Source organism: Mesocricetus auratus, unplaced genomic scaffold (genome assembly GCF_017639785.1).
Source record: "Mesocricetus auratus isolate SY011 unplaced genomic scaffold, BCM_Maur_2.0 Super-Scaffold_100691, whole genome shotgun sequence".
Lineage (NCBI taxonomy): Eukaryota > Metazoa > Chordata > Mammalia > Rodentia > Cricetidae > Mesocricetus > Mesocricetus auratus.
The window spans coordinates 44,433,340-44,457,277 of NW_024429267.1; the positions used below are offsets into that span (position 1 = coordinate 44,433,340).

Genomic DNA, 23,938 nt, shown 5'->3' on the forward strand with positions numbered 1-23,938 from the left:
ATACACACCTAGCCAATGAATCATTCTTTGAGGTCCAAATACACTTGTTCGCATGCCAGTTTCCTGAGTTTCCTGTCCCTGAAGATTTAGGGACACAGTCGCAAGCCTAGGCATGTGGTAAAAACCTCAGGGCACATCCAGACACTAATTAGTGACGGAGTATGGACAAGTTGACCTGCTCAGGATAGGTGATGGAAAGTTCTTGAATCTTACAAAGCACACAGTTCAGGTTAGGTGCATGAAGATTCCCATGGGAAGCACAGTAGGAAAAAGGTCACTAAGGGCCTTCTCAGCTTTCACTGAGCGAAGTGAGAAAGGACGGCCTCTGCTGGCCAGGCGGAGGATTGCCTTTTACCTCTCCTCTCTCTCTCTCTCTCTCTCTCTCTCTCTCTCTCTCTCTCTCTCTCTCTCTCTCTCTCTCTCTCTCTCTCTCTCTCTCCCTCCCTCCCTCCCTCCCTCCCTCCCTCCCTCTCTCTCTCTCTCTCTCTCTCTCTCCCTCTCCCTCTCTCTTTCTTTTAAGATAGGGTCAGGTTACGTAGCCCAAGATTATCCCCAGACTACACAGTGATGGGAATATATGGACCCTTTTTTTTTTTTTAGACAGAGTATGTAAAGGCTTCTCAAGGTTGAGGAAGAGTTCTGAGAAGGCAAGGCTGTAATCACATTCACTTTTAGGACAAACGGAGAGACTGCCCTCAGAGCTGACATCTTTTTCCTGAGGTCACTTAGTAAACCAAGTAGAGAATTAAGAATTGAGCATAGAAAAAAAAAAAAAGAATTGAACATAGATAGGTCTCACTACTCCATGGCTGTGACTCTGAGTCACTCCAGTTCTTTTAAATAGACACTTAAGACCATTCGGAGGAACAAACCATTCTGAGGGCCAGAGGGGCGCATAACTGGTTCTCAATGGCGCCTTAAGCGGAAGCATTAGGACAGCACCAGTGTCCTTTTTCCGGGGTCCTTAAGGCCGTCACTCCGAATCGTAAAGCTCTGCCCACTCCGGGGCATCTCGGGAAATGTAGTTCTACCTCTATTAAGACTGTAAGGTAAGTGCTATGTAGAACTTCATTTCCCGAAAGGCTACTCTCTCTGTTACCGGAGCTAGGCAATGAGCCGAAGGGCCGAAACATTCTAGTGTTTTTTAAGTTCTTAGAAGGAAGGAGTGACGGCAAACTGAGGCTTTTGGCTTCTCGGCGGGTCACCTCACCTGGCGGAACTGGAGGAAGAGAGCGTGGCGCCTGTAGAGCGGCCCTACTTCCGGTCGACGGGCAAAAACCTAGGACTCTTCTCCTTTAATTGCGGTGGGCGGGACGCGGCGACGCCACTGGCGTTGCTATTGGCGGCGATTGGGGGCGCGGAAACTGAACTGGCACAACTGCCGCCGCAGCTACCTCGGGTTTTTGGGGTGCATTTGGTCCTGCGAGCCCCGCCAGCCCTGCCAACCCCGCCATGGCTGCTCCCAGCCCGGTAAGTCCCTGGAGAGTGGGGGCCTGGCTGGCTGGAGCAATGGCCGCGAGAGGGGCGGGTGGTGGCGCGGGGTTCTGGGGTTGCTTCCTCATCTAAGGTCACGGGGTGGATCTGGGCATTGACCCATCGCCCCAAGTGCCAGGCTAAATGCTGGACCACTCCGGCGAGCAAACAAGTCCCTGTCTCTGGTATTTACGGCGTGCGAGGACAACTCAAGCAAGGCCCGAGTCTTGTCGTGGCCCCGGACCCGTGTGAGCCTCGTCATCCTGTCCTCTTCTTGATGTGTACTTGGAGGCGGCATCCTCTCCAACCGGTGGAAGCAGTAGGCCATTGGGATGCCTGAGGTCTCGGAGGCCTTGCAGTATGACCCGGGTCCGACCCTGACCCCTCTTCCAGTGCCGGAAAGGACTCCAAATTGGTCTTTTAAATAAGAGTTTGCTTCCGAAGTGCCTGGTGCTCTGGCCAGGTGGTAGCCGATGGTTCCTGATGCATCCGAAGACTTGGGCAAAATTAGAACCCAAACTTTTTTTTTTCTTTTTGGTTTTTCGAGACAGGGTTTCTCTGTGGCTTTGGAGGCTGTCCTGGAACTCGCTCTATAGACCAGGCTGGCCTCGAACTCACAGAGATCCACCTGCCTCTGCCTCCCGAGTGCTGGGATTAAAGGCGTGCGCCACCAACGCCCGGCAGAACCCAAACTTTTGACTGGCAATCTGATATTCTGTTTACGTCCATGACTACACGCTGTTTTTAGGGGAGAGGGGGCCCGCATGCAGGAAACTACTCAGGGAAGAGGGCGTCCGGAAGGGGTCCCACTGATCAGGTCTGGACTTGACCATGCTCTTCTGCCCACTGAGCCTAGGATGGCACTGTCTTGCCCTTATTTCTCCAAGAGGTGAGGTCCTCAGGTGAGGACAGGAGGCACAATGGACACCTGCTGCTTAGTTGGAGGCCACCCCCTCTGCCCCCAAACTACCACTCCATCTGTTAAAAGGCGTGGTCCTGCAGGTGTGTTGAGGGTGGAGCTAGGCACTGGGCCTCTCCTTTGTTCTGTGTACAGGTTGTGGCGGAGCAGTGACTTTGCTATGCCTTAGGAATGCCCTTTCCCAAACTGGGTTCCTTGGAGCTCCTAAATTTTTTTTTTAAGTTTTTAATGTTTGAGGTGGAGAGAGATAACTTATTATAGCTGAGATATAACTTTTGTATTTAGCTTTGGCTAGCCTGAAACTCACTGTGTAGACCAGGCTGGCCTAGAACTCACGGAGATTTACCTGCTCTGCTCCCTGAGTGCTGGGATTAAAGGTACGTGGCACTGTGCTCAGCCCATATTTGGTTTATTTGCTGTGGATTCATCTGTCTGTTCATGGTGTATTTGTTGATTGTGTGTCCTTCCTTGCTGTACTCATTTATTCTAATAGTTTCTAGAGGATTCCTTGGGATTTCCTATATACAAGATATATCATGTTAAAAACACTCAGGTGATGTATATTTCACCTAGTTATAGGAAGAGTCTTAGTCCCAGAGAAGAAGCCCCTTCCTCAGGCTTTACCCGTTTGACCTTGCTCTCTCCCTCAGGAGGACCCCTCACTGGAGAGGCATTTTAAGGGCCACCGAGATGCAGTTACCTGTGTGGACTTCAGTCTCAACACGAAGCAGCTGGGTAAGAGAAGGCATCTGTCTTGTCTAAGATTTTAGATTCTGAGCTGAGAAGGCTGAGTTTCTTTCTCCCTGGGAGGATTGGTATGGCAGTGCCAGGGCACAGCAAGGACATGCTGTTTGGTCCTTTGTGCTGCCTCTATGTGTCAGCTTTCTGAACCCTGGGTTTACTGGGCTCTGTGAGCTCCACGGTGCATGGGCAGAAGAGCATAGCGCTCAGAGACATTAGAGCCCTATCAGGGTCATGCAGCACTCAGGGACATTACAGCCCTCTCAGGGTTATGCCGCCGTTATTTATTTATATTTATTTTTCCTTTTATTGAAAAGGTTCTTTTTCTGGCTGGAGAGATGGCTCAGCAGTTAAGAGCACTAACTGCTCTTCCAGAGGACCCAGGTTCAAATTCCAGCACCTCCATGGCAATTTAAAACTGTCTGTAACTCTGGTTCCAGGGGATCTGACACCTTCATACCAATGCACATAAAATAAAGTTAAATAAGTTTTTTTTTTTGGTTTTTCGAGACAGGGTTTCTCTGTGGTTTTGGAGGCTGTCCTGGAACTCACTTTGTAGACCAGGCTGGCCTGGAACTCACAGAGATCCGCCTGCCTCTGCCTCCCGAGTGCTGGGATTAAAGGTGTGCGCTACCAACGCCCGGCAAATAAGTTATTTTTTAAAAATATTATTTTTCCCCCCTGGTTCTTCAAGACAGAGTTTCTTTGGAGTCTGTCCTGGAACTAGCTCTTGTTGACCAAACTGGCCTTGAACTCATAGAGATCCACCTGTCTCTTCCTCCCAAGTGCTAGGATTAAAGGCATGTGCCACCAACGCCTGGCTTTAAAAAAAAAGAAAGATTATTTTTCTCACAAAATATATCATAATTATGATATCATGGTTTCCTCTCTCTCTACTCCTGGCAGATTCTTCCTACCTCCCCTTCCATCTGGATCCATTCCTTTTTGGTCTCTCATTAGAAAAAACAGGCTTCTAAGGGATAATAAAATATAGTAAGATCAAACAAAAACTCTCAAATCAGAGTTGCACAAACAAACAAGGAAAAGAGCCCAAGAAGAAGGCACAAGAATCAGAGACACACTTGTTTCGCACACTCAGGAATCCCATAATGACACTAAGTTGGAAGCTATAATGTATATGCGGAGGCCTTGGTGCAGACCCATGCAGGCTCTGTGCTGGTCACGCATCCTTTGAGAGACTAGGGTCTAGGTTTTCCCCTATACATCCTGACCACTTTTTGGGTCTGCTCTGTGACAAGGATCCCAAACTGGCTCCATTTCCTTGAGTCTTCAATTTGATTGCTCATGGTAATATGGTACATTTTCTTGTTACAGAGACCTACTAGTGAGAAAGTTGTTAACAAGGTCCATCTCCTAACTCCATACTACTGTCCATTTGTTATATACACTGGTGTTCCTAAATAGCTTTCCTAGCTGTATGTGTCTTTCCATGGATTAGGCTTGTCTCTTTATCTTTTTTGTTTGTTTGTTTTTGTTTTTTTGAGACAGGGTTTCTCTGTGTAACCTTGGCTGTCCTGGAGCTCACTCTGTAGACCAGGCTGTCCTGGAACTCACAGAGACCCACCTGCTCTGCCTCCCAAGTCCTGGGATTAAAGGTGTGCGCCACCACCTACCAGCTTGCCTCTTTATCTTATTTTAAGGTTTCCTGCCAGAGGCTGTTGGAAGTGCTTTACTGTGAGCAGAAAGAGAACTGAGGTCATGTTTTTGTCTGTTCCTTCCTTACTAAGTTTGGTTCTTTCTTTTATTTTTAGTTTATTTTTAGTGTGTCTTGTTTGTGTGAATGTTTTACCTACATGTATGTCTGTGCACCACAAGTGTGCCTGGTGCTCCCAGAGTCCAGAAGAGGACATAGGATTCACTAGAACTGGAGTTACAGACTGTTGTGCGCTACCATGTGATTGCTGGGAATTGAACCCAGATCTTCTGGAAGAGCAGCAAGTGTTCTTAACTGCTGAGTCATCTCTCTAGCCCCAAGTTGGTCCTTTCAGTAGTAAATGATCTTTGTCAGACTGGCTCCTGAGTGTTGGGAGGACTTGGCCCTGCGCTCTCAGAGTATCAATGAGGAGACCCCACAGTTTGGAAATGGCATGTCAGTCTGGTTCCTGTGTGGCATGGAAAACTGCCAGCCATAGCTCTCCAAACTGTATGTCAGCAGTCATAGGAGGTGTGGGCCATCCCACTGGGATTCTTTTCAGTGCGCTGCCGGGGATGCCTGTGAAGGGGGAGCTGGGCCTGTTGGTCTCCTGTAGTCCCAGCAATGAGGTGGGTGATCAAGAATCTTGAGATCTGAGAATCACCATGTTACCCACTCTCCTCAGCCAGCGGCTCCATGGACTCATGCCTCATGATCTGGCACATGAAGCCCCAGTCACGAGCCTACCGCTTCACGGGCCACAAGGATGCTGTGACTTGTGTGAACTTCTCCCCATCAGGACACCTGCTTGCCTCAGGCTCCCGAGACAAGACTGTTCGCATCTGGATACCCAATGTGTGAGCTATGGCCCTCAAGGGACTAACAGTGCTGAGGGACTTGGTATAAGAGCTGTCCCTCCTTCGGTCCTTACCCTGGCTTTGTGCTGGTCACAGTGGGACATGTCACCTCTGAGAGAGGCCAGCAGAGGGCTTCAGTTGGGTTGTGTCCTTATGTTGAAAGGACTTACAGGAGGAGAGATGGGAGAGAAGCACTTTGTTTCTGTTGGGGGGGGGGCTCTTGTCTTTCTGGGGAGACTGGAAAGTCAGGCCTAGAGAGGTAGAGAGGACTTTGGTGTGTTTGTAGGTTCTCATGTCACTATTATGCGTCTCCTGAGTCTGGATATCTGTCCTCATAGCAAAGGTGAGTCAACTGTGTTTCGTGCACACACGGCCACAGTGAGGAGTGTCCACTTCTGCAGTGATGGCCAGTCGCTTGTGACAGCCTCTGATGACAAGACAGTCAAGGTGTGGTCAACTCACCGCCAGAGATTCCTGTTTTCCCTAAGCCAGCACATCAACTGGGTCCGCTGTGCCAGGTGAGCAATCCCTGTCTGGAGAACCTGGGAGAATGTAGGAGTTGTGGTGAACAGAGAGGAACTCTGAGTGTCAGCCTGCTTTGGAGCAAGTTGTATAACTTCCCTTTAATGTGTCCCTTAGCCTTGATTTCCTAATTTGTAATGTGTCAATAGCTGTGGTTGTTACATTGAATTTGTTTGGAGCTTCATTGAGCTCATGTGTGATACATATTAGTCAGCCATGATCCTCTGCCAGGGGTGCTGAGTACTCCCGGGGCAGCAGCAGCAGCAGAGGTGACAGCAAGCTCCTGTCAGCATCTCTCAGACAGTTCTGCCAGCTAGGTAGCACCATTCCCATTTTGCAGAAAAAGCAACAGGCTCAGAACAGAGCAGTGTCTTGCCCTAGGGCATGCAGTGGGAAGTGTTTGAGCTGGGCCGGAGCCCACATTTCTCTGGCACGTGGGTTCTCCTACTTCCTTCAGCTCGGTTGTGTTCCAGAGCTGCTAGGTGGGGACTTGATCCTGAGGTCCTGGCTTTGGTGCAGGAGGCAGTGCTGCGGCATGGATGCCAGGTGACTTGAAGAACTAATTGCAGACACTGATATGTCTGCCTGTGTCTTCTTCAGCTCCTTCCAACAGAGCTTTCTCATGTCACAGCTCTGCTGCAGAGGAAGGGGTTACGGGGGCCAGAACACCAAGAAATCATGGAGGTCAGAGTTAGGGAGCATTGAGCTATCTTCCTCTGGATGCCATGGAAGTTACTTATTCCCTAGGACAGAACCATTCTTTATTCTGGGAGGGCCCTGTTCTGAGAGGTCTTATGGTCAAGAACCTAAGAATGGAGAGGGGAGCATGGGGCAGTCCAGCAAAGTGGGGCCTGATGTCCACAGTTGGCCTTTGACAGTAGGATCCAGGACCTCCATTGTGTTTGCTGATGTACTGATGTGGGGCTCCTGACCTCCTCCATGTTATCAAACAGTCCCAGTTGTGCATTGCTACAGGCCATATGCCTCCTGGGTGTACTGATGTGGGGCTCCTGACCTCCTCCATGTTATCAAACAGTCCCAGTTGTGCATTGCTACAGGCCATATGCCTCCTGGGTGTTGTGTGTACTGTGCTGCGCGTGATTACTGTGGACCCTGGAGAGGATGGATCTCACAGAGGGAAGCCACTTGCCCAGCATTAGTGAAGGTATTAGAGCAGCGTATATAAGCCTAGGTCATTCCTGGGTCCGGTAGCTGAATCTAGTGGTGCACACCTCTAGTCTCAGGACTTGAGAGACAGGAGGACTGCCACAGTTTGAGGCCAGTCTGATCTGCATACAGAGTGTTGCAGGCCAGCCAGGACCATGTAGTGAGACCCTATGTCAAAGCAACAATAACACAAAATTCCTAAGACTCCCTGGATCAGGTGAGAGGATGCCGAGAGAGTGGCTGTAGAGAACATGGTGTGATACTCAAAGTGTCTGTTAGGAGTGTGACTTATGTCCCATTCAACTTAGGTTCTCCCCTGACGGGCGGCTCATTGTGTCTGCCAGTGATGACAAGACTGTCAAGCTGTGGGACAAGACCAGTCGGGAGTGTATCCACTCATACTGCGAGCATGGCGGGTGAGTCCCTGTGGCCTTCCATCTGCAGGTGCTCCTGCACAGGTCAGCGCATGAGAAAGCCCAGTGGGGCCTGGGGTTGTGCAAAGGGCAGCCCTACGTGCTGTTCTTTGGCTGGCTTGCCTTCTGTAGAGCTTTATACTCTTCCTTTGTGGATGGACAGTTAAGCCCGGTCCCCACCCCACAGATAGCAGGAACACTTCATCTAAAGTCATGCAATCGTTTGGCCTCTTTTTTCCCCTTAAGTTCTAGTTCTCAGAATTCTAATGTGTCTCTCGGATCATTGTATCAGCCCCCTAAAGTGCATGTTAAAACGTTGCATCACCCATGGTGGTGATTTATCAGTGAAAGCTTCCGGCTCTCGTGGCAGGCAGTGGCTCCTCGCTCTGTGCCACATCATACATGGAGAGTAGGAGGAGCCTATTCCTGAGCAGGGACTTAGCTTTTCTAAGTGTCTAAGTGGACTGCAGCTTTACTCCTCATTCCTTAATGAGGCAGGGGCCCCTTTAGAGTGCCCGAGTATCATGGATAGAGCATTGGAGGCTCTTGGCCTGTCTTTTGGAGAGAGATGGATGAGTAGTCCTTGTAGCCCAGGGGCACCTTCCCACCCATGCCTCAGCTGGCAGGACCTGTCTTGGATCCAGCCCTGGCAAAAAGAACCCCAAAGCAACTTGGCTGATTTGTTGGTTTGAAGATGGTTGTTTCCACTTGTACTTAAGGCTCAGCAGTGGGCTGGGCATGGTTACTCACACTTGTAATCTCAGTACTGAGGAAGGGAGGTGGAAGATGAGTCTGGGCTACATAGTGAATAGTGAGCTGTTCTCTCAAAAATAAATAAATAAATAGCCATAAGGAGAGAAGGAAGAGAGGGAAGGAGGGAGGATGGGAGGAGGGACATGGTTCCTGATAAGTCTGTTTTACTTGACTACTGGCCACTCTTGTCACCTACTACTTGGTCTTTCTTGACCACCTGGTAAAGAAGCATGCTCCAGGTTGAATGAACTGTGTGAACAAACAGGGATAGGACACTTCTGGGTCCATCCTAACCAAGGAGGACCTCTTACAGCGTGCGACTGCTCCTGTCATTGCAGTTTTGTCACCTACGTGGATTTCCACCCCAGTGGCACCTGCATTGCCGCTGCTGGCATGGACAACACAGTGAAGGTGTGGGACGTGCGGACTCAGCGGCTGCTGCAGCATTATCAGCGTGAGTGGCGAGCAGTATCCCGGGCCACAGAGCTCACACTCTCAGCTGGGGACAGTCTCTCACTCTCAGCTGGGGACAGTCTCTCACACACTCTCAGCTGGGGACAGTCTCTCACACACTCTCAGCTGGGGACAGTCTCTCGCTCTCAGCTGGGGACAGTCTCTCACACACTCTCAGCTGGGGACAGTCTCTCACACACACTCAGCTGGGGACAGTCTCACACACACTCTCAGCTGGGGACAGTCACACACACTTAGCTGGGGACAGTCTCTCACACTCTCAGCTGGGGAGTTTTTGGTGGGTTTCTGGCTAGGACTGTTCCTGAGGGCTACTTCTTGAGAACCCCCATACTACTCATTTCTCCTTATGACAGAGATGACTTTGCAGGCCAAAGAGACAGGGCTGCCCATAGAGGTCATCGTTGGTGGGTCCTTGACCCCTTGTTATCCTCCACCAGTCTGCCTAGGGCTGTGAACCATGTAGAAGCTTGTCTTTTGCTGGGGCCAGGCTCTGCTTCCAGGCCTAGGGCTATGGCCCCTTACTTAACTGTCACCTTTGGGTGGCAGAGCAGCTGGGCCTTGACACTGGTTTGGAGCTCAGCCTTTAGCACTCTCTACCCATGTGCACTTTCTTGGCTGCTTCTCAGATGTTGGAACACAGCACTTTCTTGGGCTACTAAGGTGAGCAGACCTTCTGGAAAGGGGAGAAGTTCCTGGTTTGGGACAGGACAGAGTGGAGTGTGGATTCTGTAGCCAGCGTCATCATTCCCAGCTGTGTGACACTTGGAGAATCCATTGATTCCTTGCTCTTGGGACAGTGGTGAGACAGGGTCTGAGTTAGCTCATGGTAAGAATGGAAAGTGACTGGCACCACATGGGAACAGTGACAAAGCTGCATCTGCTCCTGGACCAAGTGTTCGGGTCTCCCCGTGATTTGTCTAGACATACAATATACTGTGCCACCACCAGGTGGCAGGTCTTAGCCACAGGAACTAGGTCTTTTCTAGTCAGAGAGCCTGGGCATCTGCCATTGATGTTCCTTTAGAGGCTTCCAGAGCAGAACAGCAGTGGATTCGGCCTTCCACCTGGACAGGTGCAGGCCCTCCCTCAGACTCAGAGACTTCTTTTTTCTGTTCTGGGACAGGCCCAAGTGAAGGCCCAGGCTTGGAGACTGGTGAAGGTGGCAGAGCAAGGAGGCTTTGGACAGGGAGAGTGAGGCAGGAAAGTGACAATGGAGTGCCGTGGCCAGGAGTGTAGACTGTGTTCTGTGAGGGGTGATAATAGCACCTTCCACATGAGGTGGTAATCTAATGAGAAAGCACGCATAGGCATTATAGTTCAGTGCTTGGTGTAGTGCGTGCCACATAAACCCCTGCACTGGGAGAGGAGAAGTTCTAGCTGTCTCTGCAAGAGTCCAAGTCTCCCTGATGGATCAGGAGCCTAGGCCTGGTGTTTATGAACTATAGCAGCATGTACCCATTGGAAGACCCTTGAATGCCACCTTTAAACCTGAAGTCCCAAATATGAGTGACTGGCAACTCTGGGCCATGACACTCAAGGAGCAAACGGATGAGGGACATTTGAGAGGACATGTGTTGAGTGAGATTCTGCTAGGCTTCCTCCCGAACTTCCTGTACAAGGCTGTGGCACCTGGTAGGTGTTCACTTGAGAGCGAATGCACCCCTAGCCTTGGAGGTCACCTGGGTATGAATAGGAGAAGTCCCTCTCATTCTGCTTTCTGATACCAGGCTCTGGATAGGTCTGTTCATGTCTAGGGCCTTCCCAGAGAGCCCCGTGGCTAAAACACTGCTTGGGAAGCTCACAGCTCTTTAGTGTGCCCATAGGTCTGTTTGGAGGCTGACTGTTCAAAAAGGCCTCTCAGCACTGTGTTAGCAGACCTCTGATCTCTTTTCTGTTTCAGATCCTTAAGAAACCCAGGTGAAAGTTTATAAGGACATGATAATTCCAAATATCTCCCCTGGTAATTCTGGGTGGTTGCCAGGCACTTCTAAATAGTGTTCTGATTTGAGAGGCTGATGGGCTCTTCTAAGAGAATGTGGTTAGTGCTACTTCAGTGTTCATCCAGCTGCCCCATGGTCATGCTTCCTGCTCTTGGCTGGGCTGTTGGGGTAAAAGCTTGCTTTAGCTTTGAGCTACAGCCTATAACTATCACTGTTTGACTGACTATGCTCCCAGGCAAGTATTTTCTTGGCCCTGGCCAATCACTGCAAGGAGCAGTTCTGATTTCCCTATTATTCAGTATGGGTTGGTAGAACCCTGGGTTAGGCACCATATACTCAGAACCCACATGAAGACTGTTCAGACATCTGAGCAGCAGCCCCAGCCATCCCAGAACCCAGAATGTGCTTTGAGGTTTACAGGCATGTGCAGGTCCATAATCCAGGCACAGGCCTGGGTGACCAGCAAGACACTGGCACTCCCACTTCACCACAGGAAGTGTAAGGCTTGCCTACTGTCACGTAGCTGGAAGGCAAATCTAGGTCTTCAGTTGGAAGGGTCTGGGAGTCTGCCCACCATTCCCACATTGGGTCCCACATACCCTAATGTGGCTTTTTTGTTTGTTTGTTTTCCGAGACAGGGATTCAATGTGTATCTTTGGCTGTTATGGAATTCACTTTGGAGACCAGGCTGACCTTGAACTCACTGAGATCTGCCTGCCTCTGCCTCTCAAATGCTGGGATTAAAGGCGTGCACCACTACTGGCCGTCCAGAGATGATGTTCTTGACTGGCTATCAGCAGACTTGGCGTTGTCATTTCCAGGAACTCTGAGTTGAAATTCTTAGTTCTGATTGAGTTCTCTGGTCACTGGTTCCTAAGAACATCTCTGCACCCCCACCCTGCCCAAGAGGTGTTTGTTTAATCTTATTTATTTTTGTGCATATGGTATGGGTGTTTTATCTATGTGTATATCTGTGCAGTAAGTATGTGCTTTGCCCAAAGGGGCCAGAAGAGAGCACTGGGTCCACTACGACTGGAGTTACAAATTGTGGTGAGAAGCCATGAGGGTGCTAAGAATTGAACCAGAGTCCTTCAGAGGAGCAGCTAGGACTTTAGATTGCTGAGTCATCTCTCTAGCCCCTTGTTTTATGTTTTCAATGTGGTACTTGGGATTTAACCTAGGACTTCAAGCATAGCATGCTGTCACCAAGCCACATCCCTCAATCTGATCATGAAGACTTTTTTTACTTTTGTTTTTTGGTTAAAAAAAAATTGTGTGTGTTGGGGGGGGCCGGGGCGTGCACTGGTGCCTGCCAAGGCCAGAATAAGATGTTTGATTCCTGGAATTGGAGTTGCAGGTGGTTGTGAGCTGCCTGATGTGGGTGCTGGGAACTGAACTCAGGTCCTCTACAAGAGCAATTCACATTCCTAACTGCTGAGCTATCTCTCCAAGCATCTTGTTATTTCTCTGGCCCTACTTGGTGCTTAGAGACTGAATGTATTGATCAGGAGCAGTGCTGGCTAATTTACCTTGTTGTTTCCTTCCATCCCAAAGTGGCTATTTATGTGAGCTTTGCAAAGAGGACTACTCAAGGTGTTCTTGCTGCTAGTCTCAGGATATGTTCAGGTATATTCAAAGTTTCTTAGAAACCCAGAGGCCATTGAGTCACAGGCAACACGAGTTATCATCATGAGAAGCCATGCTGGACACTTGGAAGTGAGCAGACCCTTGCCAGTGCCCAGGCGTTCTCCAGGCCCCTTACCCTCTCTGGGCTCCCATCAGGCCTAGGTTTACCAAAGGCTTCTTCCTGCACACCAAACAGTGTAGGCAGAAAGGATTTTGTAAACGTAAGTCTCTCCTCAGGTTATCTGCTGCCCACAAGCAGCCATTTCCTGGTGTTTGGGGACAGGGGCTGCAGGACCCCCCTGGCTCTTGGTGGAATGCAAATGCTTGCTGTTATGCATCTCTGACACTGAGTTATGGTTCCCACCTTAGATCACAGCCAGGAGCTTACGGCTATCAAATGATAATCTGTGTTGTCCCTGATAGTTGCAACGAAGCCAAGGGCTTCGTGAAAAGTAGATTGTTCTTGCACGATCACTGCTCAAGGTGTTGTGAGGGGAGACTCACCCCTTTGTGGGAATATTGTGTGGGGATGGCTTATAAGATTAGGCGTGACTACAGTGGTCCTGTCCTACCACCCCTGCTGAAGCAGAGTAGAGGAGACCGTGTGGCCAGCAGACAGGCAGAAGAGCAAGTGGGGAAAGGCGGGGTCGGTTCTGTGTCTGGGTTTCCCTCACAGCCTGACATCAGCCCTTCTTGGGAGTAAATGGCTGTAGGTATTGGGCATCCTGGCATTTGAAATGGAGTAGGGCCTCTGTTGTTCTTCCTCTGAGGACAGTTTCTCTCTTAGGTAAGCCTGACCAGAGGGGAAACCGCCATAGTGTTGTGTCCACACAGACTACTGTCTTGGTGGTTCAGGGGAAGCCCAGGGCTCCCTGAGCATGTCTCACCATGCTCCATCTTTCTGCCACTGTCCATGCTTCTGCTTCTTGTCTTAGGTGGGGCTTGGGTGGCCTTCATTCCGGGGCAGGCTGCGGGTCTCTATTCTGTCTCCAGGAGTGGGCTGCAGAAGCCTTCAGATCTTCTCCAGGCTGCCTCCTGGAGTTGTGTCATTGGAACGTGTTGTTGAGATATAAATACCCAGGTTACATAAAGCCTTGGCTGTCTCCCCTAAGTGTGCTTGGGAATATGTCTCCACACTCCCCAACACATCAGTACACCAGTGTGGTTAGCATCTAAGAAGCTCCCTGTAACCTTTGTGGCTCTGCTGAGGGCCTTGCAGAGGTTCCTGTATCCTCTTGCAACCAGGTGAGAGCCTGGCTTTTGAACCGGCCTCTTTGTTTGTCAGTGCCAACCCATCAGGGTCGTGGCTACCTCAGCTGCCCTGGTTTTTTCAGTAGTTTAGTGGTAGTGAACGGGAAGGTACAAAGGCCTTGCCTTTGCAGCAGCTGTGATGAGCAGGTCCGTGTGTTGGCTGTGATGTTGCTCCTTCCCTATAGGGACTCCATGGCTCTGCTCATCTCTCCTAGCTCCATGCACACATGCCCTCAACCTCAAGGAAGGGCTGTGTAGTTTCAGGGGCTTCTTTGTGAACAAACATCCTAAGTAGCTGCTCCCTCTCCTTTTTCTGGTCCCACTTGGTGCCAGCCACTGAGCCAGTAGTGAGGCACTGAGCTTGGTTCCTGTCTGATGGAGGTGGGGATGTCACGAGACAGCAGATGAGCGCTGGGACACAGCACAGAAAGGAAGGTGGACTGGTGTGAGTCTTGCCGTGCTTTGGAAGAACAAATGAAGGAGGCCCAGTAAGGAGTTAATCTTAAAGTCATTTTCCCAGAAAGCTTCCCAGGGGAGATGACTGTAAGTGGAGGGCTTGAAGATCAGAGACAGGGCAAGAGACTTCTAGGCCCATTGGGAACATGGGGTGAAAAGGCTTCACAGATGGGCAAGCCACCAAAGTTGGGGTGCCTGATTCTTGGAGAATAAGGGACACTAGAATAGATGTAGGCTTGGGTAGGGATGGTGGGGAAGGTGTCATGAGTGGGTAGACTAGAAGGGCACAGGGGCAGAGGAGAGGGACAGCTATGCTGGCACTGGGGTCGAAGGGTTCAGTTTGAGATTAACTGCTAGCATCCCCATGCCAGCCCCACCGGTGCTGTGGTGCAGACGATGGGACTGCCTGGGTCAGAGTGACTTCAAGGTCACAAGGCAGGCCAGTGGGCGACTAGGACAGGAACCCAAGCCCTGCTGGCTCCTGACAATCACTTCGTCTTCTGCTCGCTGTCCCCACGTCAGGCCTGTCCTACCGAAGAGCACACTGTATTATATTTTGAGGGTTTCGCTGCAGTAACAGAGTGTAAAACAGATTCTGCACTATATTTGCCTGCAGCTTCTCTTCCAGTTTTACTGCTGACTGTTGTGGGGAAGGTGAGGGATCATGTGATCCTCTTGCTTGCTGTATCTGTTTCATCATTGTCTCCCATTGCCTGCCCTTGATCCCCATCCATAAATTGTGCCACGCTCCTGGGAAATCCCTGTGGGGTTCCCTCTCTCGATAAGCAGTGGCCATCCTAGCCTGGCCCCCTGATGCTGAGGCCCTGTAGACTCTCATCTCCTGTCCTCAGCTGTGTTCTCCAGAGACAGATAACGTCTCAGGATCACAACTAACATCGGTGCCTGATGGCTGTCCTTTCTCCAGTACACAGTGCAGCTGTGAACGCCCTCTCCTTCCACCCATCGGGAAACTACCTCATCACAGCCTCCAGCGACTCAACCCTGAAGATCCTGGACCTCATGGAGGGCCGGCTGCTCTACACGCTGCATGGGCACCAGGTGAGCAGAAGCACAGCTTTTTGTTTGTTTTTTGTTTTTGTTTTTGTTTTTCGAGACAGGGTTTCTCTGGGGCTTTGGAGGTTGTCCTGGAAATCGCTCTGTAGACCAGGCTGGCCTCAAACTCACAGAGATCTTCCTGCCTCTGCCTCCCGAGTGCTGGGATTAAAGGCGTGCGCCACCACTGCCCGGCTGAAGCACAGCTTTGATGCAGGTTCACGACTACATTTCATCTGAGGCGGGGTCATCTGAGGGGCCTTCCCCTCGAGCCCACTGTGGTTCCATATCAGCCTAGACAACACAGTGAGATACAGAGATAGGCTTGACATCTACAGGAGCCCGCAGAGGCCTTTTTTGTGACCTCAACTGATTGTTGGGGTTGAAGTTGGTGTACCTGAGAAGGGAGTAGGGAGCTAAGCGTGGGAAAGGTGTGGGCTGAATGGAATCCGTCCCTAAAGGACTTAGGCTCCTTGGTCTGGTGGCTGAGTAGCATCTTAGACCCTAGTCACCTTTGTCATTAGACCTCAGAAATAAAGACATGTCTTTCAGAGGTTGGGGCAAGAGAGGGAATCTGCATGTTTAGGAATTTCTGTCGTGGTGTCAAAGGTGCTTACTAAATATATAGAAGTGTTTCTGGAGTTGGAGAGTTGGCTCTGATAGCTTCAAAGAGCCTTGGCCCTCTGAACTCTGGTGGACGGTGGCTAGTGTATGGCTCCTGTGGGTCATCTACAAGACTTGGGGTACATGCATTTCTCACCAGGAGCTGGCTTGGGGCCAGGCCTCTCATGCATACCACCAGGAAGTTGTGATGTAGCTGTTTCCTGCGAAACAGATCAGTTGCCAAAGTGTCTTCCTTGGAGCGTAGTCACCATGTGTAAGTGGGCTAGAGTGTGGAGTCCAGAGATTTTAAGTGTGTCCTTTTCTCCGCTTGTGAACTGGAGGAAGGCAGGACAAAGAGGAGGTCAGGTCCTCAAGGCTAAGGGGGCCCTGGAGGAGCTTTTGTACTCTCCAACAAGTAGGGAGTATCTGGCTTAAGGCTTCCCAAGCTGTTTTAGAATCCAGTTATCTTCTGTTAGGGCATATGCTGCAGGCCTTTGACCATGGAGTAGAGGTGAGGACATAGCCTCTTCTTTCTTGGGACCTGAAAGCTGCTTGCAGTCTCTCACCTAGTGGCGAGTCCTTGTCTTCCCCAAGTTGAGGAGTAGGCCTGTCTTCCCTGCGTCACCACAGCCAGGGGCAATGTTCAGTGTCCTAAGGTGTAGTGACTGTAAGCCAATTGCTTAGGTTCACATGTAACCAGTTTGGGTCTTGTAACCAGGAGGGCCTGTGAAAGCCACCTCTCCTGCTCCCCATGGGCAAAACAAAAGCCCTTCTCAGAAGCAACACGTAAGCAGGTGCATGCCAAATGACAGTCCAGACTCTCCCTCCCTGTGAGGTCCTTTGAACAGTGGACTTCTCTCAGCCTGAGGACACTTCAGTGGGGATTGCAGATGTCATGCCCAGTGTTATGGGCATCATGCAGCGCATAAAGGCAAACCTGTTGACATTGTTTTCCCTGCATCTGTCTATCATCTACTCCCTGCTCACTGGGTCAGATAGGAGGGACACAAAATGAAAGCCGTGGTCCTACTCATTGGTGCTCACAGCCTGGACTGTGGAGGACTGCAGTTTAGGCAGAGGAATTAAGAGAATAGGAAGGACAGGCTGAGTCTTATAAAGTACTCGAGGGTTGTGTAAGAGTGGGGGGGCCCTGTCTGTCTCCCCCAGCTCAGATGAAGGTGAGAGTCAGAATGAGGCCCAGATGGTTTCCTCCACTCATCCCTAGACTCCTATTCAATACAGAAACAGGGTTGCTTACCAGGTTTTACAAATTTCTCTTGTTGAACTCTCTGGTGGCTGGCCCTCTTTTGGGGTACCACAGGCCCAGGGTATCCCTAGGCTTGGCTTTTTCAGAGTTGTGCAGGCTGGTCAGGAAGCCAGGGTCTGCTCAGACTCTGCTCCATGCCCATGTTTCCCATAACCCTTCTCTTTCTAAAGACACTTGTCCTATGTCTACCTCCTTCCTCTTCAAGACCCTTAGTGAGACTCCTGTACACCCACAGCTGGTGGTGACTGCCCAGTGCTGTTCTCCACACTGGTTTCCTCACCTTCTGCAATATGGGGTGACTGGTTTGAGCTTTCTTTTGGGTGTTTACTAAATATATAGAAGTGTTTCTGCAGTTGGAGAGATGGCTCAGTGGATGAGAGCTCTGGTTCTTCCAGAGGTCCTGAGTTCAATTCCCAACAACCACATGGTGGCTCACAACCATCTGTAATGAGATCTTATACCCTCTTCTGGTGTGCAGGGATACATGCAGACAGAACACTGTATTCATAATAAACAAATAAATCTTTTAAAAATAGTTTCTCGTTTGAAAAGTTGAGTCTCAGGGCTGAGGCAAGGGAGTGAATGTGGGGGTCAGGGCTGCCTGAGAATCAGCCTTATGTACCCAGCCCAGCCCAGCTCACTTGCCTGGCTCTGCCCTGTTGGAGGAAGTTCAGTGTCAGCTTCCGAAAGGGGAGGATGTTACAAATGAAACAGGTTTGATAATCTGGGTAGTTGGTTCAAACAAAGTCTACCAGCTGAACTGAGCTATTTGTGCTTATGGAGAGCTGTGGCTAAGAGTGGAGTCTGACCCACTCCACCCCTGGAGGCTGGTCTGAGCTGTCTGTGACTCGAGAGGGTTTGTCAGCTCCAGGAAGTTCTCTGTCTTACTCTCTGCCTGAGTCCTTGAGAGAGGGTCTAGCTGGGAGCTACATCACAAGAGGCTGTAGACCATGGGGCCCCAGTCCCAAGTGCCACTCTGTCACAGGTAAGTCATCTTTTGGGGCTCTCTGCTTGTGAAGTGCATTCCCTGCTTTGATCTTCCAGAAGTGCAGGTGGGCTCTGGTGATGTGAGCTTTTACCCTGTGTTCCAGGAGGCGATGACATGATGGGCATGAGGCATGGCTGTTACCAGCCCCTCCCAGCGTGTGTGGCTTAGCAGTTCTAGGGCTTGTAAGTGGTCCCTGGCTGCCCAGTGATTCTGCCTTGCAGATAAGCGGGAAGGCAGGTTTGGAAACCCTTCTGAGAACAGGTGATACTGGGGGTCTTACGTACTTTCTCAGGACAGCAGACTGAGACAAGCGCTCACATCCACCGTGTCTGCTGTCACACATGGCTTTGACACTGAGCTGTGGTTTCACCCTTGGTTCAGTCCCCAGGCACAGTCCCTAGAGAGCTGTCACAAGGAAGTCCATTTTGGCATGTGGGACAGCAGTTGTGCTTCCATTTCCATACATGTGGGAAGAGGACGTGCACCGGCTGAGGGTGGAGCCCTGGGAAGGTCAGCCTTAGAGTCATGTCAGGGTGCAGACCTTGACCAGGAGAGAAAGGGGCTGTGCATGCAGGAGAGCTGTTTTTCCATGTCCTGTCATGAGGGCAAGGCCTAAGTGAGCCCTTTTGGGGAGACTGTAGGGGAGGGTCCCACATAGGAGGAATAAGGGCCAGTTTAGGTGGCATTCATATGGGTTGTGGCCACAGCTGTCTCAATGTATATCTTTCCATTGTCTCCTGCGGCACAAGGGCATTAACGTGATGTAACTTGCCAAGCACCAGGATGAGCTCAAGATTACCCAGTGTCTTAGGTAGGGTTTCTAGTGCTGTGAAGAGACGCCATGACCATTTGATTGTGGTGGCTTGCTTACAGTTCAGAGGTTCAGCCCATCATGGCGGGGAGTATGGCAGCATGCAGGCAGGCATGGTGCTAGGGAAATATATCTATCTTGCAGGCAACAGGAACTTGACTGACTGTCACACTAAGTGAAGCTTGAGAAAAAGACCTCAAAGCTTGCCCCCACACTTCCAACAAAAGTTGTGACCCAGATTAAAGGTGTGTCCTCCAGCCTCAAGGTCTGGATTAAAGGTGTGTGTCATCCATCTTCCTCCAAGAAGACCACACTTCCTCTAACAAGGACACACCTCCTAATAATACCATTCCCTATGAGTTTACAGGGGCCAAATACATTCAAATTGCCACACCTAGTGAGTCTTGGTTTTCTGGGGTTGGAACTATGTGGGGATGTAGAAGGCCCATATCAGTCAAAGTGTCTGAGCATGTGACAATTTGGTCATTCTCTGGTGTGTGATGGACCAGACTTCCCAGCAGCCCACTTGAAGGGCATTCTATAGATATAGTCTCCCCTGTTGAATGTATATGAAATATATATGAACCAGCAAGGGGTTCAGTATAGGGTGAAGGACTCCCACTGTAAGACGAGGGTCTCACTATGGGGTGAGTGGCTTAGTTTTTTGAGCTAAAGACTCAATCTCTGTGTGGCATGGGGCTTGTTCTGTGTGGGAGGGCCTCATTCTGGGGTAAAGAACGTACTCTGTTGAGCTAAGGGCTCACTCTGTGGTTGAAGGATTTTCTCTATGTATTGAAGGGCTCACTCTGAGGGGTAAGTGGAGTTGTTTAGGTCCACTTTTGGTTTGTTATACCAAACACCCCCAGATCCAGACATGGTAGCACGCAGTAGCAATCCCAGCATTTAGGAGGCTAAGGCAGAAGATTTACAAGCTCAAAGCCAACCTGAGCTACTAGTGAGCTGTTGCCTCAAAACAGCAGGTATAATTTTTTTGTTTTGTTTTGTTTTGTTGTTGTTGTTTTTCAAGACAGGATTTCTCTGTATTGTTTTGGAGGCTGTCCTGGAACTCGCTCTGTAGACCAGGCTGGCCTCGAACTCACAGAGATCCTCCTGCCTCTGCCTCCCTAGTGCTGGGATTAAAGGCGTGTACCACCAACGCCCGGCCTAGGTATAATTTTTAAAATGTCCCAAGATGGGAAATTTATGAAGATCACGAGTTTTCTCACGCTCTGGAGCCAGGAGGTCCAAAGTCAAGGTGCTAGCCTTAGGTGAGGGCTGTTCTCTGCTCCCGAGACAGTGCCTCAATGCCACATCCTCAGGGGAGGAAGCCTGTGTCGTGTGTTCTCCCTCACTTGGCAGATAACAGGTGGGCACAGAGGCCAAGTCCTTCGATGAGAGCACTGAATCCCATTATAAGCCAGGACCCGATGATTGACTTCCTCTTAAAGACCCCACTTTGGAACACTGTTGCTTTAGGGACTAAACTTTAACATGAATCTTTAGAAAGAACAAAAGAATTCAAACCATTGGAAGGCTAGAAATTGCTAAGTTTATTGTAGGCATAAAGATTTCTGGTGTTCTCACATAGACCTGTCTTTGGAACTCAGAGCTACACAGGGTCCATTTTACAGTTCGGTTGCTTGGCTGCCCCTGGGGTGTGTGAGGCTGGCTCTTCTGAGGTTCTGTGGGAACATTGCTGAGTGACATGACTGACAGGCCACAGAACTGGATAAGTTTCTTGCTGACTTGGATTTGCATGGGTCCTGGCCCTTTCTCTGCCTTAGCTTGGAGCCCTCAGCAATGGAGGGAGGCAGTGGGCTGTCTGTAAGCTTGCAAGTACAGCCATGAGTGGACGCTGCTGCTCTTCTGGTCAGTGGATCAAGTCGGTCCCAAAGAGGGACGTGCCCTGAGTCTTGAGACTTGGAGGGTCTGCCACTATGGTGGCAGTTAAGCAGGAAGGAATGAGGAGCCCTGGCCTGATTCTCCATGCAGTGAAGATTTGGGGGCGCGAGAGCTGTAAAGGAGCTGCAGTGTGCCCCCTCATTTACGTCAGGGAACACCGGCAGGAGAGGGAAGGGCTTTCCCACCGACTGCAGCTGTCATTTGAAGCCTCGTGCCCTGAGCAAGGGCCCTCACAGATCTGTGTGGCAAGCGTGGGGGCAAGGCGTTAGAAATACAGATTTATTTTTCTGTATTTCTTGAAACGTCGTCTTGAGCCATGCTCATTTGGTTTAAATCCTCTAGAGCTATTTGGGAGAGGATGGTGGGTGGGCCGTGGGCAGAGTTAAATCTGGTACTAGTGGCTGTGCAGTTGGAATGCGTGTTACCCAGAGTGTCACTGTAAGTGACTGAGCTGTACCATCGGGCAAGTACAGACAGCCACCGAATGTGGGTGGGAATGCTTGCCACGGGCCTAGACATGGCCAGGGGCTGCTGACTGTACTCATGGCAGGAGCTCGGGCTTCTGAGGGACCCACAAGCATATTCTGGGCACTTGGGCCATGCCAGGCCCTAGGCTGGGGTTGGGGAAGTGGAGGAGAGGAGTCTTAGGTGCTTGGGCTGTCCCTGAGCCTGCAGCAGGGGAAGTAAGCTTCTGGAATGTTACTTCACCCTGTGTCTTGAGCTCACTCAGCCCTTGTCCAGTCACTTAGTTCTGGAGGAGGATTTTGATCGTCAGTAAGGTCTTACCTGGTACTGGTTGGACTTCTCTGGAAAGTGTAAGGGCCATGAAGGCAGGAAGTCATAGTTCATGTGTGCCATTGTCAGAAACCCAGAGTCAGCCTGGCCCTCTGTCACCTTTAGCAATCCAGAGTTAAAAGCTGGGAGCAGGTGTCCTGGGTCAGGGTTGAGAGAGAGCTTTGCTTTCCCTGGGGAGCACTTCCTATACATCTGGTGTGCTGGACTGAATTTCTGCACAAAGTCAGAGGCTGGAGTACCCACACCAGAAGTCCCATGGCCTCCTTGGTCACCACATCTCTGTTGGCCATTCTGCTTTTTCATCTACTTGGGGAGTGTGTGGTGTGATAGCCCTGTTTGTTCACTGGTATGTGGTGTGTCAGGGTACCTGGCTGAGCTTCAGCAAGCATAGCTCTTAGGGCACCATGGTCAGAATTCAGGTGCTGGCAAGTGTGAGGAGAGTCTAGAGATCTGGATAGGCTGTTTAAGGGTATCAGAGCGTGCAGTCTATCTTAGTTATTATGGGCTTCTTTGTTTTGCCTGATGCTTGCTGTTTAAAGGAAATGGACAGGAACTGACCAGATGACTTGTGGGTAAATGCCCTTGCTGCACACCTGATGACCTGAGTTCTTTTTTTTTTTTTTTTCTTAATGTACATTGGTGTTTCGCCTTCATGTCTGTGTGAGGATGTCAGATCTTGGGAGTTACAGACAGTTGTAACTCCATGTGGATTCTGGGAATTGAACCTGATGAGCAATTTGTAGTCTGACTTTTTCGTTGGGACCTTCATCTCCCCAATAATGACACATTATTTTGTTTGTCTGTTTTTGTTTTTCAAGACAGGGTTTCTCTGTGGCTTTAGAGGCTGTCCTTGAACTAGCTCTTGTAGGCCAGGTTGGTCTCAAACTCACAGAGATCCACCTGCCTCTGCCTCCCAAGTGCTGGTATTAATGTCACCACCACCCAGCTGACACATTGTTAATTATGAGAAGACCTATTAATTGTTATGAAAGCCCAGCCAATAGGTTAGGCTTGTTTCTAACTAGTTGTTTTTTTTTAAGATTTATTTATTATGTATGCAGTATTCTGTCTGCATATATACCTGCACAGCAGAAGAGGACACCAGATCTCATTACAGATGGTTGTGAGCTACCATGTGATTGCTGGGAATTGAACTCAGGACCTCTGGAAGAACAGCCAATGCTCTTAACCTCTGAGCCATCTCTCCAGCCCCTAACTAGTTTTTATAATTTAAATTAACCCATTTCTATTACTTTCTGCCTCATGACTTTATTACCTCATCTCCATAGTGCCCATCCTGCTTGCTCTGCATCTCCTGGCGTCTCCACTATTCTTTCTAGCATCTTCTGTGCCTGGAAATCCTGCTTAGCTACTGGCCCTTTAGCTTTTTATTAAACCAGAGTGACATATCAGTGTACAAAGATTATTCAACAGCAGCAGTCAGTGTTCTTAACCACGGAGCCATCCCTCCTGCCCCATGAGGACCTGAATTATATACCCAGATCCTAGATAGTAGAAGGAGAGAACCGACTCCTGCAAGTTGTCCTACTTCTACATGTGTGCCGTGGTGCGTGTGTATACACGCTACATAATGAAATAAATGTAGAGAAAAAATTGCAGCATAGATCCTGTGAGTCTGGAAATTGACAGGGGAGAAGAGGCATATGGTGAAATGACTGAGTTCCACCAAGGAAGACAGGGTCAGGAGGGAGAACAAGGAAGACGCCATATGTGTGTAGGGCAGCTTAAGAAGAATCAGCTCATAGACCTTCAGGGAAGGGGAGGGGCTGTAGTTGATCTTGTGAGATGTCTGCGTGGATGTGGTCAGGAGTAGACAAGGGACAAGGGTCCCCAACAGGTAGGCCACGCTGCTGCTGGACCTGCAGGGCAACTGGAATCTACACTGCTGAAGGCCCAGCAAGAGAAGTTGCTCAAGTCACACTCAGGATTTCCTGTGGGGGTACCAGGGCTAGGCCTAGCCTTGGGGTGAAAGGACCAAGCAGCATCCTTGCCTGGAGCTGGCCTCCAGTGCACCAGGGGTGATTGATCAAAGGAAAGGAATAGGTGGCCATGAAGCTAGAATACCGTATTTGATCACTGACACTATCGGAAAGGAACTCCCCACGTTCCCTTGGCTTGGAACCCTTAGATTCATTCATTTCAAATAACTGATGGCCTAAAGAAGAACTTGAGTCAGAACTGACAGTTTCAAAGGGAATGACAGCGAAAGTGTTGCAGACTAGAAACTTCTGGGATCTGGCTAACGTGGTGTC

At 50.0% G+C, this 23,938-nt stretch overlaps 1 protein-coding gene across 3 annotated transcripts in view; it reads left to right on the forward strand.

Moving 5' to 3' along the window:
• The first annotated feature begins 1,093 nt into the window (after nt 1-1,093).
• The window catches only part of Poc1a (POC1 centriolar protein A), a 77,290-nt gene continuing 54,445 nt past the window's right edge, over nt 1,094-23,938 (forward strand). The window contains exons 1-7 of one of the 3 annotated variants that reach the window (XM_013116939.3): nt 1,094-1,470; nt 3,043-3,127; nt 5,473-5,644; nt 5,983-6,162; nt 7,642-7,749; nt 8,838-8,953; nt 15,172-15,305. In XM_013116939.3, coding sequence (XP_012972393.1) covers nt 1,453-1,470; nt 3,043-3,127; nt 5,473-5,644; nt 5,983-6,162; nt 7,642-7,749; nt 8,838-8,953; nt 15,172-15,305 — 813 coding nt within the window. In that variant the 5' untranslated portion in view covers nt 1,094-1,452. The remainder of the gene's footprint in view (nt 1,471-3,042; nt 3,128-5,472; nt 5,645-5,982; nt 6,163-7,641; nt 7,750-8,837; nt 8,954-15,171; nt 15,306-23,938) is intronic. The other 2 variants (XM_005074853.4, XM_040739880.1) reach the window with 2 other exon arrangements.